This window comes from Pinus tabuliformis, chromosome Q (assembly GCF_031772625.1).
Source record: "Pinus tabuliformis cultivar Carrire ecotype Pingquan chromosome Q, CPIR1, whole genome shotgun sequence".
In the NCBI taxonomy this organism is placed as follows: domain Eukaryota; kingdom Viridiplantae; phylum Streptophyta; class Pinopsida; order Pinales; family Pinaceae; genus Pinus; species Pinus tabuliformis.
The window spans coordinates 1,375,543,858-1,375,561,337 of NC_142296.1; the positions used below are offsets into that span (position 1 = coordinate 1,375,543,858).

General features: G+C 37.9%; 1 protein-coding gene across 2 annotated transcripts in view; it reads right to left on the reverse strand.

Moving 5' to 3' along the window:
- The window catches only part of LOC149225031 (C2 domain-containing protein / GRAM domain-containing protein), a 340,976-nt gene extending 326,965 nt beyond the window's left edge, over window positions 1–14,011 (reverse strand). Inside the window, exon 1 of one of the 2 annotated variants that reach the window (XM_089386432.1) lies at window positions 13,297–14,011. In XM_089386432.1, coding sequence (XP_089242558.1) covers window positions 13,297–13,503 — 207 coding nt within the window. In that variant the 5' untranslated portion in view covers window positions 13,504–14,011. The remainder of the gene's footprint in view (window positions 1–13,296) is intronic. The other variant, XM_089386431.1, reaches the window with a different exon arrangement.
- Between the last annotated feature and the right edge of the window lie 3,469 nt (window positions 14,012–17,480).

A 17,480-nucleotide genomic window follows, 5' to 3' on the forward strand; every position in this document is an offset into this window, starting at 1 on the left:
ACTCTGAATTTTTAGGGTTTGGTTGGGCCTATAAGCAAAACATTTGTTATGGAAGCAAGATCCTAGGAATGAAACCCTAGATATATATATACATGTGTCCATTTGGTCGAAACCCTACCTTGGTCTAGGTCAGTATATGTCTAATGTATTAATGTTGTCTGACATATGATATGCTTATGCATGATAGCAAATTCCTAGATATTTATTTTGACCTAATTATTGATGGTCATAAGTCTTAGGGTTTAATACAAGTCCTTGTCTGAGATTCTAGGAAGATGATATTTGGAAATCTAGGGTTTTGCAACTAAACCCTAGTAGTAGTTAAAATCTCTAGTATGTGTGATATAACAATCTGAGATCTATTTATATAATGATTGCTGAGATTGTGAAAATAAAATTCTAGGGTTTTGGAGTTAAACCTTACTAGAAGTGAAAATCTTTGACAATATGATTTGTGTAAGATTGTTGAAATCTAAGTTTTAGTTGAAGATAATGGTTGATTGAAAATCTAGGGTTTGCAACTAACCCTAGTGGAAGTTGGTCATGTTAATGACTAAGCTGTGATTGGTTTTGATTCTCTTGTATGAAATCTAGGATTTGTTTGAAACCCTAGTGGAAAACCTAACATGTGAATTCTAAAAGTTGTTAGATACCTTGTAGATCTATATTTGTTTGAATTGTTTCTAGGGTTTGCTATAAGTTGTGGTAGGGTATGTTAACCTTTGAAAGAAACATTGAAACCCTAAATGGAATGAAAGTTGTTATGAAGTAGTCTAGGGTTTATGACAAAGTCCCTAGCAAGATGTTGAAGAGTATATGTCTCTTGTTTGTAATTAAGTTTGGGTATCTGATATGTATAAAGTTGAAATGCTTTCGTGATTCTGATATGGCTAACTTCATGCTTCTATAGATTTGGTTGTACTTGCTATCTAAGTTGTGCAGGTACACAATCTTCAATATGGTGAAGATGTTCGTTGATGTGATAAGCATGATGGGGATGATGATAACTCTGATGAAATGGTTGGAAGCCACAAAAGATTCTCTGATGACGAAAAGAAGAAGTTGATCTCCCTGAGGAAGCCTGAATAGAAGAGATCTCCCTAAGATTAAGAGGGAGTCTGGATAAAGAGATGCTCCCTAGTTGAGAGGGAGGGCATAGCTTGGTTTTGATTGAAGAATGAATTTCGGAGGATATGTTGTTGCATGAGAAGTAGGAAAGGAAAGTGTATGAATGAGGAATCTTTTGCCAAAAAATCAATTGATAGTCCTACTATGAAAAATTGAGTAGCAACATCAAGTTGTCTAGATGACCCCGGAGGTTTGTATTTAATTATATACATATGAAAGTATATTATTGATTGGGGTAGTGTTTGTACATGTGAATCTCTTGAAGGTTTTGATAGCATGTCGGTTACTAATTAGTTTGATTGGGAGAGATTGGTCATCCTTGATCTGTTGGATCAAGGAGTGTTGAGGCTTTGTGAGTGAAGCATTGCCTGGGAGGACATCTAGCCGACACTTTGTGTTGATGTCTAGGTCCCGAAGTTGGAAAAGGTGGTGTTGATTATAGAGCTCTGTTTTTGGATACACACCTGGATCTTTGGGTTGGTGGTTAGAAAGTAAGCCTGATGGTACCTAGAGGGGCTGAAAGCTTGAGTCCACCTTATTCCCACTTGGATAGATTTCCCTAGTCAAGAATCTAGTATGTGGCATTGCAGTGCCTAAATTGTTGACAATGGATAGATTGCCCTGGTCAGGAATCTAGTCCATGGCATTGCGGTGCCTAAAAGTTCTTCATGGTTCATATAGTTGAGATCTTCCTTGTAATTATATATGATGAATACCTCCCTAGTTAAGAGGGAGTATTGGAAAATGTAACTAGGATCGGTCTTCATTTAATGTATTTGAGTCATCTTGTAATGTACTTGTCAAAAGAATAAAGAAAAGAATTTATTATTATTATTATTGTGACTTATTAAAGCATGGGTTTCATGCCTTGGTCACCATGTTTTAGATTAAAGTCCCCACTGAGGACTTCTAAGATTTATTCTAAGTTAATAGAGTCATTGTACTTTTAAAGAGACCCTTCTGAGACTTTTGAATCATGTAAAAAGGTTAAGTATTGAGTCAAATATAATTTATGTATCCTCCACACCAAGTCGGCGTAGAAGAGATCAAGTCAGCCTAAGGACACTAATTCAACCTCACATGAAGCCTATAAATAGAAGCAAGTTGAATTCAATTGGAGCATTTCATCTCAAGGAAGTTTGATATCTCTAAGGAAGCTAGGGAGTGTGAAGTACGAATCCAGGAAACCAAAGGAAGTGTGAGTTGGGTGGAGTCTAAGGAGGAGGAAAAACGAAATTTTGGTGCCTCTTTCTCTCTGTTTCGTGCCCTAGGTTAGGAGATCGAAGTCTTCCAAATTTTGTTGATGTTGGAAGCTACCTAATGCCGGAAGCTGCTACATAGTCGAAGTTGCTGGAAGAGAGGTCAAAGATCTGGGAGGCTGACTTGGTGTGGAGGGAAGGTTTGGTCTTTGTCTAGGGTGAAGAGTCTCAAAGAATACTATTGAAAGGAAGAGAATTTTGACTGGGTTTTCCCCTCGAGGGGGGTTTTGCCCTGGCATAGTGCCTACATCTGGTGTCCATTGTTTTATGTGCTTTCGCTTTGGTAATTGCTTGATGAACTAAAAGAAAGAAGATATAAAGAATCATAATAACAAATCAAGAACATCACAAGTAATTATCAAGAATAAGAAAATCTTTCTACCTTTCCGATTTTCTAACAACTTGCATGTTATCTCCAATTTGAGTGAAAATCTCTAGGTTTTGTGGAGTAGAGAAACTTCAACCTAGCTTGTTTCTTTCATAAATATCTTCCATTGGTCCTCTTCCATAGACTATCATAAACTCCATTAGCCCCTTGATTGAGAAAGGCACTAGTCCACTATTGTGTCAATCTCCATAAAATAAAATTAAAATTAAAAACCCTAAATTATATTTTTATGTTCTTTAGGGTAAATTAGGGTTAGGTTACAACAAAACCTATGTTTTATAGCATTATTGACCTTGGACCTTATAGTCTTAGGGTTAAGCTATGCATGTACTAAATTGGAAAAGCATAAATATTATTTTTCAAGCCTTTTTCAAGAATTAATTAGGGTTGACATATAAGCTTTATATTGTTGTTTTATGTGTTTTATGCTATTGGAAAATTGTTGTAATATATTTGCTAGTTTATTCATGAAATAGACTTTGTTTCTCGCTTATCTATTATCAATTTTAGGCTATTTTCTTAGTGTTGTTATTTACATGCTATAATTGTATTCTTCATAAATCCTAGTTTCTAGCAACAATTTGTAGTTTAATGATAACATGTATTTGGGAATCTATTTGACCCTCCCCAAGACTTGCTAAGGTTATTAGATTTAGCCATAGAGTCCTATGAACTTATTGTCTTGTAATTACATCTTATCTCACCCAATACCCTAATTGTCGAACATTTACTCTTGGTTGCAGTTTACAGTATAACCCTTAGGGGGTATTTAGCCTAGGAGCACTTGGCTTATCTAATTCCTAAGATCTACTGGGGAAGCCTCCCTTGTGGGGAACACAAACAATTACCATCTGACTAAAAATATAGCATGGGAACGATTGCTAAGTTAACAATGATGACTAATCCAATCCCATTGTTGCACTTAATCTAGAATGCTTAGTGAGAGTTTACACTAAGGTGCTATATGTTGCAGTAATAGGCATCACACCATACAAATTCTCACAAGTGTTAGTTCCCCTCACAGGTAGAGAAGTTTCAATTATTGAATATAGGGCATCATACCCACCAAAATTCACAAACTCCCTCTCACAAGCGGCAACCATCTCCATGCATGCATTCCTTGAAGGTTCCAGATCTATGTCTCTCATCCCATGTTCAAATTCTCAATGCATGGTAAGTAGATTCTACACTCATAAATTCAAACCTTAAAAGTTGGAAACTTAAAGTTGATAAACGCCTACGCAACTATAAAATATGAAAGCTAGACTCTATAAATATGACACTAAAAAATACAAACAGCAAGTACATATTCAAACTCTCAATCACTCTTTTTTCTATAACTCAATAAAATACAATTACGGTGCAATAAGTTCAAAACCATATTGTTACCCACCAAAATGGGTAATCCTATAGGAGAAAACTTTTCTCCTATCTGTGACAACCAATAAGCCAACCATGTGGCCAACAACCCCTCACAGCCACCACTAGCTGATGATATGCCATTTTCAGCAATATGTCTCACCCATCTGGCAAAATCACATGGATGAAGGTGGGTTTCCACTCAACATGTACTTTAATCATTTTGCAAACGGGTGTTTATGCTTGTTTGTAATTAGGCATTTGATATGGATTATGGAGTGATCTAGAATAAGGACAGGTTTTGACCGTGACCTTATTCTCTCACCTTAAATGGTGGGGTTAATCTTCGATCCTAGTCTAGTGGGACCTCCCCTAATGGCCCAATGGGTAGAGGAGGGGCACTACTTAGGATGCCCTGATTGATACCTACATTACAAGCCCTTACCTCACATCAATTCTTCGGGTTCAACTGACCATCGGTTCTCTGGGATTTGGCAGCCACACATCCTCATACTTGGGTAGGTCTCGAAACTTTACCCCTGGGAGGTTGATGCATCTAAAACAAAAATAAAATAGTATATCATGGCTATAAAACAAAATAGAGGAAAAAATATCAAAATACAAAAGATGGTTGGGACATACAAATTAGCACGTGGGCAAAAGCCTAGCATGATCTCTACCTCCCTCATTATGGCCACCACCCAGTTCTCAAGCACATGTTGCTCCATTACATCATAAAAAGGAAACCTTGCATGTCCCAACCTAGATGAGCAATAAAATGACTCATCTTTAAGGGGTAATACAACTACAATATCATTCAAAGCAAGCTCTAACCCTTTGAGCTATGAGTAGTAATACAAAAAAAAATCAAGAAAAATTAAAAGGCACAAAAGAGGGGTGGAAAAACAAAGGCCAAGTTGGTAACTCATGCATCCACAATTGCTCCCTCCCCACATTTATACACTCAAGAGGTGAATCCCCATCATGCTAGGCCCTTTGACCATGGCACTTGGCCATGAAGTCTTCTCCCCTTCATATCATCATTTGTTCACTAACACCTATCAATTGAAGAGTGGACTGAGGAAATGTTACTTCCCCTTAGGGTTTGGAAACACCTAATAGGGTTGTCATTTAGCCACTCCTACTTAGGAAGGACACACCATTGCAAGCTCAAGGCCCTGATTTTGGATGGGAGTCCTTATTTGAAGTGTTAAATAGCCCATTACAATCAAACTTGGTTCACTTAGATGCAATAATGAATATTGTCCCTAATGATTGATTGATTTCACTAGACTTTATGTTGTCATTGTCATGTGGTTCAACAGCCCATGTCCTAGGCAACTTATCCATAGGTACCCAAGGACACTGGAGAAGTATATTGGCACTAACAGGTGAAGTGTTGAGAGCCTTAGGCCTCCTAGTAGTAGCAGCACATCACACATGACCCTGGGCACCTCATGCAACCAGGACGTTCTGCCACTTTGCACTGGATTTTATGATTCTTCAGGATGACACGCCTAGACCCAACATGCCCCCAAGCCGGCCTTAGCACCATATGAGGAATGGCAGTTGCTTTCAGGGCCCAGATGAGGGTGTTCGCCCCTTCAAAAACTGAGGAGGGCTAGTAGCATCTACTCTCCCAAGTGAATTTTTATCCCTCACAAAAGGTAATAGTGAGGGTTTTGTTGCTAGGGCATCAATACATCCTTACTCCTTTGCAAATTTTAGCCAATTTTAAAATACATATACTGCATCCACCCAAGGATTAGGCACTAGCCTTTGCCATAACGTAATCAACCTTTACTTCACCCAAAAGCTCATTTTCGCTCTCTTTTCTCTCTTTTTCGGCACTCTTAAGGATAAGCAGCGTAATTAGGGTTTGGAGCAAATTCTCTAGAGGAGGACTTTTAGAGTTTGGAAGGATTCAACATCAAGATTAGGGTTGTTGCCTCAAATCATCCATCTTGGTGGCTAATCTCTCCATTTTTCTCCAAAATTTATCGCCCTAGTTGTTTTGCCCTAGGAGAAACCCTAGTTTGGTTAAACTTCAATTTGAGGGCTTGTTGAAGGTTTCATGTGCCTGGGCCTTGTTGATACACATAGTTGGAAACCTTTTCTTTGCACCTTAACCTCACAGCATTCCATTTTCCACAATACTACTCAAACCCTAGGTCTAGTGTGCCTTAACTTGGCCTCTTCAGGGGATGTGAATTGTCTCGTATTCAATGTTTGAGCCTTGTTCTTAAGTTGTGTCATCCATTAGAAGCCTTCTTGTGTCACCTTACACCTATCTCATCGTAATCTACACCTTCCTTTTGAGAGAAGCCTAATCTACTTTGCGGACAAGAAATTCTAATCTTCTTGCAAAAAAAGAAATTCTAAACCTCTGCGATTAATATAAAAACCCCATTTCCGAATCAATGCATGGCTAAGTGATTTAAGATCTGATTGTAAACTTGCACTCAACAAGAGGGCCCCTTGGAGAGATGTAAGAGTAGATTAGCTTTCGATTATGCTTATTGCAGTTTGTTTGATAAATAGTTTTCTTCCATCATAGACCGTTCATGCATTTTATTGACCAATTCCTATTTTAATTTTCAAAGAAAGTGCTCATAAAAATACAAAAATATTTGATTTCCATAGTTAAATTCATTCAATACTTTCATTTCCAGTTAATTTTGCTAAGCATTTTCACGAATGATAAATAGAGATATTTTGGAGTACCACTGCACATACTAGTAATCCTTTGAAAGTACAATTCAAATTTTTATTTTGTTGAAGGAAACTAGTTTTGATTTATTCCCCACAAATAGGATTGGAGTTTCTTTTACGCAGAGTAGGCTTAGAATTTCTTTTTTGCAAGTAGATTAGAATTACTTGTCCGCAAAGTAGATTAGAATTTCTTTTCTGCAATTAGAGTTAGAATTTCTTTTCTAGAAATATCTCATCGTAATATACACCTTCCTTTTGAGAGAAACCTCGAGCAACAAAGCGAGCCTTGAACTTCTTTGCACTTCCATCAGCTCCATGCTTGATTTTGTAGAGCCACTTAGAGGTGACAACCGATTTGTCCTGGGGTCTAGGGACCACATCCCAAACATCATTCTTCATAATTGACTCGTCTTCTTCATTTATAGCATCCTTCCATAGTTGTTGTTTCACGGCTTCTTCAAACGATGAAGGCTCATTTTGAATGATAGTGCTCATGACGGTCAAGTATCCTTGATACCTGTTCGGCTTCTTGCTTTCACGGAAGGTCCCCCTTCGTGCAATATGTCTCTCGGCATCTTCGAGAATCTCCCCAAGCCATGAGGGTCGCCTCTTGGAGGAGGAGGGCTCTTGAGGAGGAGGATCAATAGGATCCATAGGTTCATCAACATCTGGCATCGTTTCATCTTCTTTTGCACCCAGTTTTCCGGTGTCAACTTCTTTGTCCTTCCTTGGGATAAGAAGGTTGTTGATCTTCGTGAGGACCATATCTTTGTTGAAGGTGACATCATGACTTATCTCAACTTCCCTTTGACCAACCACATAAATTCTATATCCCTTAGAATTTTCACTATAGCCCATAAAGATTCATTTCTTCTCAGATGCACCCAATTTGCTTCTTTTCTCTTTCGGCACATGAAAATATACGAGGCTTCCAAAAATTTTAAAATGAGAGACATCGAGTTTCTTACCAGTGAACATTTCTTCGGGAGTCTTGGAGTCCAATGCTTGATGAGGGCATCGGTTTTGAACATACACAACGGTATTTGCAGCTTCAGCCCATAGGAACTTCAGAAGCCCTTGATCATGAAGCATGGCACGAACAACTTCTACAATAGTGTGATTCTTCCTTTCAGCCACACCATTCTACTCAGGACTGTATGGTGTTGTAGTCTCCCTCTTAATGCCAGCTTCTCTGCAGTAATCTTGTGATTCATTGGATTCATACTCGATCCCATTATCAGTCCTCAATACCTTGATTTTCTTCTCGGATTGGTTTTCGATAAAGGCTTTGAAGTGTCGGAACCAGGTGAACACTTCATCCTTCTTCTTCAAGAAGTAGATCCAAGTTTTGCGAGAATAATCATCCGTAAAGGTGAGATAATATAAATATCCTCCCAAAGAGTTTACGGGCATCATACCAGATATGTCAGAGTGGATCGATTGCAATATGTTTGTGGTCTTGCTATTACTTGAGGGGAATGGTCCCCTTGTAAATTTTCCTTCGGCACGTCCTGGACATACACCTTTATGTTCTACTTTGAACTCGGGCATAGCTGTCACCATCTGTCCCACATCGAGTAGGGCCTTATAATGAAGATGGGCAAACCGCCAGTGCCATAGTTCAAATTGTAGAGATGTGTCGCAAGACATGGCTCCCAATGGACTTCCTCCAACTTGATACAAAGTTTCAACCCTAAACCCAAGAGTAAAAGCATCTTTAAAATTTCTTTTCCAAACACGTACCTTTCCATCAATGAATGCAAACCTTGAATCCTTTGTCTTCAATTGCCAAAACGGACACCAGGTTCTTCTTGAGATCAAGTACATATAGTACTTCTTGTAAATGAACAGTGTTACCGTGATTCAATTGAAAGGTAACATTCCCTACTCCCTTCATAGGATAGGTGGCATCGTCTCCAAGGATGATCTCCAAGTTTGTCTCATTTTATATCAAATTAGAGAGAGCTTCCTTGTATCCGGTGAAGTTCCTTGAGGCACCACTATCAATTAGCCAATTCCCCAAAGTGACCAGAGGAGAGGCAGTGGAGAGGGTCGATATAAGATAGTACTCATTTTGCTTATTGTTAACAATATTTGATTCTTCATACCTAGAGTTCCTTGCTTTCTTGGATAGTCGACCATTTCCTTGATGTCCCGCATTTCTTTTTCCCTTGCCATTGGACCTGCCATCCCTTTGATCGTAGTTGTTGAAGTTGCCCCTGGAATGATTGTGATCATCGTCATGTGATGTGTCCCTTCTATTTGGGCACTCCCTTGCATAGTGGCCAATCTTATTGCAAACAAAGCACCTACCCTTCCTTCCTCCCTTAGATCTTATTCCTCCTTTTGGCATGAGCAAAGAATGCAGTGGGGTTGCTTCTAATAGAAGGCATTTCTTGCTCCACCATTCTTGTTTCTTCTTGAATGCATCTCGACATCAATTCTTCAAACCCTGGAATTCGATCATTGTTGAGAATAGTGGTTCTAAATACATACCACTTAGGTGGAAGCCCTCCAAGGGTGGTGAGAGTAAGTTCTCTGTCAGGAATGACTTCTCCAATCGAAAGTAGATCATTCTTGATCTCAGTGATCCTTAAGAAGTAGGATTGAATATCCTCGTCCTTTCCCTTCTTAATATCCTTCAACTTATTCTTGAGAAAGAGAATTTGATTAGCATTACTAACCTTGAACATATTGATCAACCTGTCATAGATCTCCTTGGAGGCCTTCAATTCGGAGATGTAGGCCACCAGACACTTGTCAATGGAATCCCTAATAATCTTCTTTGCTTTGACTTCAGCCCTATTGTACCTAGTGTTCGCAGCAGTCGGTGCATTTGAAAGAGGCTCGGGGATTTTATCCTGCACATAATCCACCACTTCTTGTTCTTCCAAGGTCAGATCAAGAGACATCTTCCATCCATGATAGTCAGATTTATCATGGAGCTTGTCTTCAGCCGCGAAGTGGGATGGGGAACCCATTGAGCCTTTTGTCCTTGCCCAACTGTCTTTGGTGATTGCTCTTTCACTCTTGTTTGGGCTTTGTCTTCACCTCAGCTCCGATACCATGTTAATTTTAGGCAAAATGGTATGTTCTATGCTTTAGAGCAATTTTACTTCAATTTCTTTAATAGCCCAGTATCAATATTCAGATTAGCAATGACATCAACATAATAGTAAAATGCAGATAGAACATAAATATAAATAGTAGAAGACAAGCGGACACAAGATGTGGCACCAGCTAGGGACAAACCCCAATGTGGGGAAACCCTTGATCAAATCTTCTTATAGTCTTCAATAGTTCAGCAGAGAGAGATAGTACAATTTACAAATCTGATATTTTGTAACAGTAGTAAAAGATCCCTAACCAGAAAAGTCAACATTGGTCAACATGGCAAATTTGACCCTCAACAATTTGGTCAACTTCAGTCAACTTCGGCCTCCAAACAGCAAGATGAATCAACCCTCAAAACAGCCCAAAACAGTCCAGTCAAACCTGGTCAAACAGCCAACCCTGCAGTCAACCTTAGTTGCAATCAACACTAGTCAAAGTCAACGTTTGACCTCAATTTCTGTGCCCAAAAATGCAGCTTGCCCAAACAAAAATATCTCACCCAAAAAGGCAGACAAACAAGTCAACGCTCCTGGTCAACGCATGGTCAAACTATCCAAAAATTCGGTCCCCTGAAATTTTGGCCTCTTGAAATTTCGCTCTCCAGAAATTTCGACCTCCTGGAATTTCGCTCTCCTGAAATTTCGAACATGTGGAGAGAGAGAGGCCCAGAAATCCGCACCCAATCAATAAGGAGAGAGAGAAATAAGTGTGAAGATGAGTGTGTCCAAATGAGGCTAAGGCATCATGTATTTATAGCAAACGTTGAGGATGAATAGACGCGATTGTTAGGCTTCTGAGCTTACATAAGTTTGATGGTCGACCTTGACAATTTGTCCATAATCAAAATAAATTCATAACTTCATTTGTACATGTGGGAATCAGATGATCTCTAGATCAATCCTACACCTCTCGGAGAGAGGAATCCAAGAAAAATATCAGTTGTCATAAATAAGATGACCCATGTGGAGTTTGGCCCTAGTTGCCAATTTTAACAGAAACCCATGCCTCAAGAATGACAATAATAAAGTTATTTTTTCTTTACATTAAATACATAAAATCATGATTACATATGTCATTATGAAGACCGAAACTAGTTACATATTTCAACACTCCCTCTTAACTAGAAAGGTATTCATAATCCATACATGGTAAGCCATCTCATAAGCTACTTCTTTAGCTTATGCCAGAGCATCTCATCATACCAACCAACACTGTCACATAGCAAGGCCTTGACTAACAGCTCTATCTCTCCACAAGATCAGAGCAAAATGTTGGCCAGACCAATGACTGATAGACACCATCATCATTGTCTCTCAAGACACATAACCCACCCTGGTGTTCACAGGGTATGTCCTTTAGGACAATTCCTATCTTGGAATAACACATCTTCAAGGAATTTCCTCTTCGACTAATCTTACATCTTGGATGCCCTACCTCATCCTCGAAGAGTATTGAAATCAGTCTCAGATGCTTACCCAGTCCTCCATTCTTTTTTCATAACATGAAGACAATAATGATGTGTCTATCTCTCCTAATGGCCTTCACTAAGACTTACAGTTGTTAGTCCTAGTCTAGTGCATGACACATGAAGTAGAGAACCATATCTGTCACTCCCTCTTAACTAGGGAAGATCAACTCATTGCTATAAAAGGAGTATACCCAAGCTCCTTCTTAACCAGGGACTTGCCTAAGCTCCCTCTTAACTATAGACTTGTTACCAACAGCAGCTCTCAGCAACTAATTCTTGCTTTCTACTCATCCAGGGCTTGTTACTAGGCACAAATTTCATACAAATCCTACCCACTCTTGTTAAAAGAAAAAGAAAAAACAATTTAGAGATGTGCAATTTGAAGCCCTTGAAGGAGGGTGTATGCTACTGCAAGGTTTTTCGATAGGACCCCCAAACTCCATGCATAAGTGCACTTGACGATCCCTCCCAGGTATATGAGATTCGAGAACCCCACCCATACCTGCCACCCCTGATATCATAGTTACCATATATGTATAAAGTTACATATATGGTATCATAAGAGATAGAGGAATTCTCAATTTGTAAAAACCAAATATGGCTCACATACAAGAGTATAATAAAAAATCCACATTTAATAAAACCAAATATGGCCGAAATACATTCGTATATGATACAAATGCAATACAAAGTGGCTGAAATAGGATCAAATGCAACCAAAATACACTTGAATACAATATGAATACAAATATAATATCATCAAAATACGACCTTATAATGTGAATTCGGTGCAACCATTGATACAGTTGAAATAAAATCAACGATATGACCGTATTTCAGTATCTTAAAACCAACTATGGCCATAGTAGCAACATTTGAATACGAATATCAATTGAAGTGCAATTCAATAACCAAAAAAAAATGCAACAAAAGAAACAAGTATGGTTCCAATGCGGGAGTATACATCTCACCGATACCATAATACAGATTTATTTCCAAATTAGAATTTCAATTACAGTAATACAGAATAAATTAGAAAAGATAATCCAATCCTTGAAAACTTGCATAATTTATATTTCAAATTTTGGAATGTTTTTTGATATTTTTGGGAATTTTGAGCCGTATTTCTTTTTGGTTTGTTGGTTTACAGGTATAAGAAAAATAAGGTATAGTATCAAGAACAGTGAAAAATAGGTTAATATCTCGTGTGCAGAAAATTAGCCAAATTTGGTATTACCGCCAAATTCCAGGACAGAAAACCGATACAGACGAATCTCGCTACTATGGTTATAACAATGCTAGATATGATACATATGCGATACTCAAGCAACTGCTGAAATAAATAAAACACCCATTGGGTGTCAACGTTGAGCATTTATAACGCCACTTTCCTAAAAATGTGTGAATTATTTTTTATTCAACGGAGTTATATTTCCCATCAAATTTGTCAAACTGGAATTCCTCGAGATATACAGGGTTTTCAGCAGATATTGCCAAATAAGGATGTTGATTTTTTGACAGAACCACCCAATTTTAGACCCGAGAAGGATAGAAACACCAGGGATGTGTCGCTCTGGGAACTCCCGGGTAGATGATAGAGGTTCAAGCACCGAAACGCTGGGAATCAAATGTGGGCCAGTTAAGGAAAACTCCACCAGTTTACACGTGAACCACAGCCCAAAATAAGGATGTTTGGTCCTTTCTTGCAGTGAAACTGACTTCTAGGGTAATTATCTGTTACAAAATATAAATCACCTAGTTGGCCATTAGCAATAATCTTAATAGGTTATTCGTAGGGGAGAGAATGTGTGCAATACTCGAAATTCTTCCTAATATGATTAAAATTGGAAAGAATGGGAATTAATTACCTCATCGCTGGGGAGGAGCAAAGCTGACGTCGGGTGAGAAGGATGAATTTCGGGTAAAGGAGAAAGTCCTGTCTGGATGTCCGAAGAAAGTGTATGAAACAGAGTGTATAGAAATATGATGAGAAGTGCTGCAGCTAAGGAAATATTAAACTCCCCCCATGAAGGAACCAAAACCTCCATCGCCCTTTGCCCCATTCCTCCCTCCATTCTACAGACCTGACTGATTATTCTTCTTCTTTGCCAGCGATCCCGATCCTCGCTCTCGTCCCACGCATTGTTTGTGCTCTGGGAAGTCGAGGTTAGGTGGAAATAGTCCGCGCCAGTGGAGAAAGTGGCATGAAATAATACCAATCGTTGCGTAGTTGCGTGAGTCCTCAGCGCAAACGAGACTGGGAAAAATTGGCCGGGTCACGGTGGAGGAACATCAAGGCTCCCTTGTAGTCAGCAGAGACCTTTTATTCTCCTCGTGTAAAGAGTGTTACTAGAGTGCCACGTCATGCATATAGTCCAAACCAGAGTATATAATATAGCCTGGCCCATGTCCTCAACGGACAAATTTATTGACTTCTAAAATCTGTATCCATCAGCTCGCCCGAAATTTTACCCTAGCTTCTCCATTATCAACCAACAAAGCCATTCCCCAAAATTCTACACCCGCTTCTCCGTTATCGACCAAAAACACCAATCCAAAGACAGTCAAGACATACATTAAGGTCGGTACCAAATTCGCTGTTTGTTTTATATTTTGTAATGATTTGGTATTTGGCCGATATAGATTATTGGATTGAAATAAGGAGAGATTTGATAAATTGATCGTTTTACTGGTTTGATTCTCAATATTTAAATTTTTAAAGATTTTAATATTAAATTATAATTTTTTTAAATATTATTATTTTTTTTTAAATATTAAATTATAATTTTCTTAAAAAAAAATTAAAAATATTGTTGTGTTAAGAGGTTTTTTATAACCTAGTATGACAGATAAAAGTTATAAAAGTTATTTACTTAAAGTGTTATATAATGGTACATTGATTTAGTTAACATTAAACTTAAAAATAATAATTATATATGATTAAAATTTAAAATTAATTTTGGACTAGATTTTTATGGGTATTTGGTAGATTTGGATTTGAGATGGATGTTGTCTAGTATTACATTAAGTTAGATATCAAATTTGTTGTTGGTTTTATATTTATATCGATAGGCATTTTCTTTGCTAGTTTGGGGTGGGCTAACACTATTCACCCCAGCCAATGGGAGAGCTTGAATTTCGCCCTTCCAACCAATTAAATTTTATCATGTGTTGTACCTCCAACCAATAGAAATTTGTTATCTGTCTAGATTGCTTTCGGCCCACGTTTTCCCCTACCTACCTATTTCTACAACTCTCTACTGACACGGCATCCTCCGCCATAAATGTTTGCAAACATTTCCCTCCCTTCCACTTTTCATTTTCACACATTCTACTCCTCTCTCGCCCCATCTCCGTCAAATGGCTTTACTGACCACTATACCCTTCTCCTTCCCACTAGTCAGTCAAACCTTGTCTACCATATCTCCTTGCAGAGCATTGAATTGCATTGAGCGTAGGGTATTCACAGGCCATCTCCTTCACATGGCCTTACTAGTGTTAAAGAGCATTGTACTCTTCTCCTTATCGTTGATTAGTCGAGCCCCGTCTGCCATACCTACCTACAAAGCATTGAATTGCACTAGGGTATTCACAGGCCATCTCCCTCACATGCCTTACCAGTGTTAAAGAGAGTTGTACCCTTCTCCTTCCCATTGGTCAGTTGTGCTCGTCTGCCATACCTGCCTGCAAAGCATTGAATTGCACTAAGCGTTGGGTATGTCACATATTGTAAGAAAAATTATTTGCATCAATGTCAAGTCAAATAACCCTCCAAGACCTTGTCAAGTGATAATTGTCAAGTCGGCCTTCAAAGGAGCAAGTCGGCCTCTCTAGAAGATGAAGTCGGTCTATTTGAGTGCTCGAGAAGGGCTAATAAAGGAGCACTTGACCTCATTAAAATACACATTCACTCAAGCACAAGAAGTTCGATCTAGACAAGAAAAAGGAAGAATAATAATTAGTGAGGGAAGGAGGAGGAAGAGCGAAGTTTTTATGATCTATTTTTAGGCTAATTTTTGTTCACATGTGCAAGGAGACTAGGGTTTGTATCTTTGTATCAAGTCCGAACTATAGTCATCGCAAGAGAGCGGAAACAACGCAAGGAAGAGACCTACATTGAAGGTCGAAGTCACAAGGAAGCTAGCCCTAAGTCAAGCGAAGGAGAAGGAGGGCTGAAGTTGCCCTAATTTGGTCACACGTCCGGAAATTGTAGCCACCTATAGGAGGCCGAAAGTTGCATAGAGAGAGGTCGAGAATTTCACACTTGAGTTGCAAGGCCAAGAGTTAGGAAAGAAGGAGAAATAACAACATCTTCAAGAATAAATTGACTTTGACTTGAAGCAAGGATTGACTTAGTCTTGGAGGGGTTGTTGGTCAAGGGTCTAGATCTTGGAATTGATCAATTGAAGATTCTATAAGAAGAATGATTCTTGTGGGTTTTTCCTCTCATGTTGGAGAGGTTTTAGGCCTAATTGATCGCTTACATCTTATGTCTTTTGTCTCATGATTATTTATGACTTGGTAGTTGTTTGATGATAGAAAACATTAATATAACCAAGTGGAATAAAGAAGCTAATAAATTTCAGTAAAATTGCATCACAAGCAATTGTTATTGAATGAGAAATCACATCCTCTTACTACCCTAGATTTCTCAACACATTACTCAGTACACCATTATTCATTATATTGAGTTGTCTTGGCAGGAATGGGTATGCCGCCCCTGCGTCACTAAAATCATGTACACATCATTTAGAGACTCTTCCTTGACAAGTAGGACTCGCCTCCTCCACACATGGTTCTTCCTTTTGTTGCAATTGCTCTCTCTCTCTCTCTCCATTGACTACACTTTTAGTGCATAGTAAAAGGAACCTTCAATGTATTTTGGTCATATGATGTGCTCCTAACACTCATATGTTGGGAGGCAATACGTTATCACCGAAAAATGATCACCTAGCCATTTTCCATTAGGATGATCAATATACACCATGTAGTATGGGTTTTACACATTAAAATCAACTTTCACCTTGGGAAATAATTTAGAGAATCACTTTTCCTAAATTATTTCTATTTAATTAATTTACCCACTTGAGAATAACCTAAAAAATCATTGAATTAATTTCTAAAGATAAATAAAAATATTTTCACCCATCTATAAGAATAATTAAATAAATCATTACTTATTTATTATTTTTTAAACATTTCACCTTTCTCCCTTTAAATAATTATTTATTAATTGTTTCTAACCCATTTTGACAACATCAACTATAAATAATTAAATAAATCATTTTCATTTATTAATTATTTCAACCATTTTTCTTAATTAACTCAATTATTAATTATTATTTTAGATAGTTAGCTAAATAAAGATTATTGACCATTTCTCTAATGTTTTCATTTCCCAAAAATAATAAAATACTCATAACAATTAGATCTTGATCTTGTCAACCAAATATTTTATTATTTGACTAGATCTAATCTAATCTAGCATTTTATTATAAATAGAGAGGTTATTCCCACACCATTTACACGTGATCATTGTCATCATCATCACTATGATCTTGCAACATTCGAGCTCTCATTCTTGAGTTCTACCATTTTTCTCACATTGCCTATTTGTAAACAGAGGAGTGAGAAACAACCATTTGCAGCATATGGACACAAAAGAACCCTCCCACAGAGGAGGTCTTTACAGGCCCACGTTGGTAAATAATTATCCATAGGTGTTATTTCTGTTAATAAAATTAAATTGTGTCTTTCTATCGGGTTCCATTTCTCTAATGTTTGACACTTGTTTCGAGTTTTGTGAGCTTTTAGCAGTTTTTTCACTAATATTTTTTTTGCATATCTGAAGACAGTTGTTAAGTATTGCAGGGTTTTAGGAGTTTATTGTACACTTTTGGGTTGTTAGGCTATTTCTTCATCAACAATAAGAAAAATATATTTTTGGCACACCCACTCATAAATCTACTACTAACAATGAAGATAAAAATAGTGCTCCACTTGGGTAATCTTCCTCAAGGTATCATACCCATAAGATTTGTTCATGTCAACC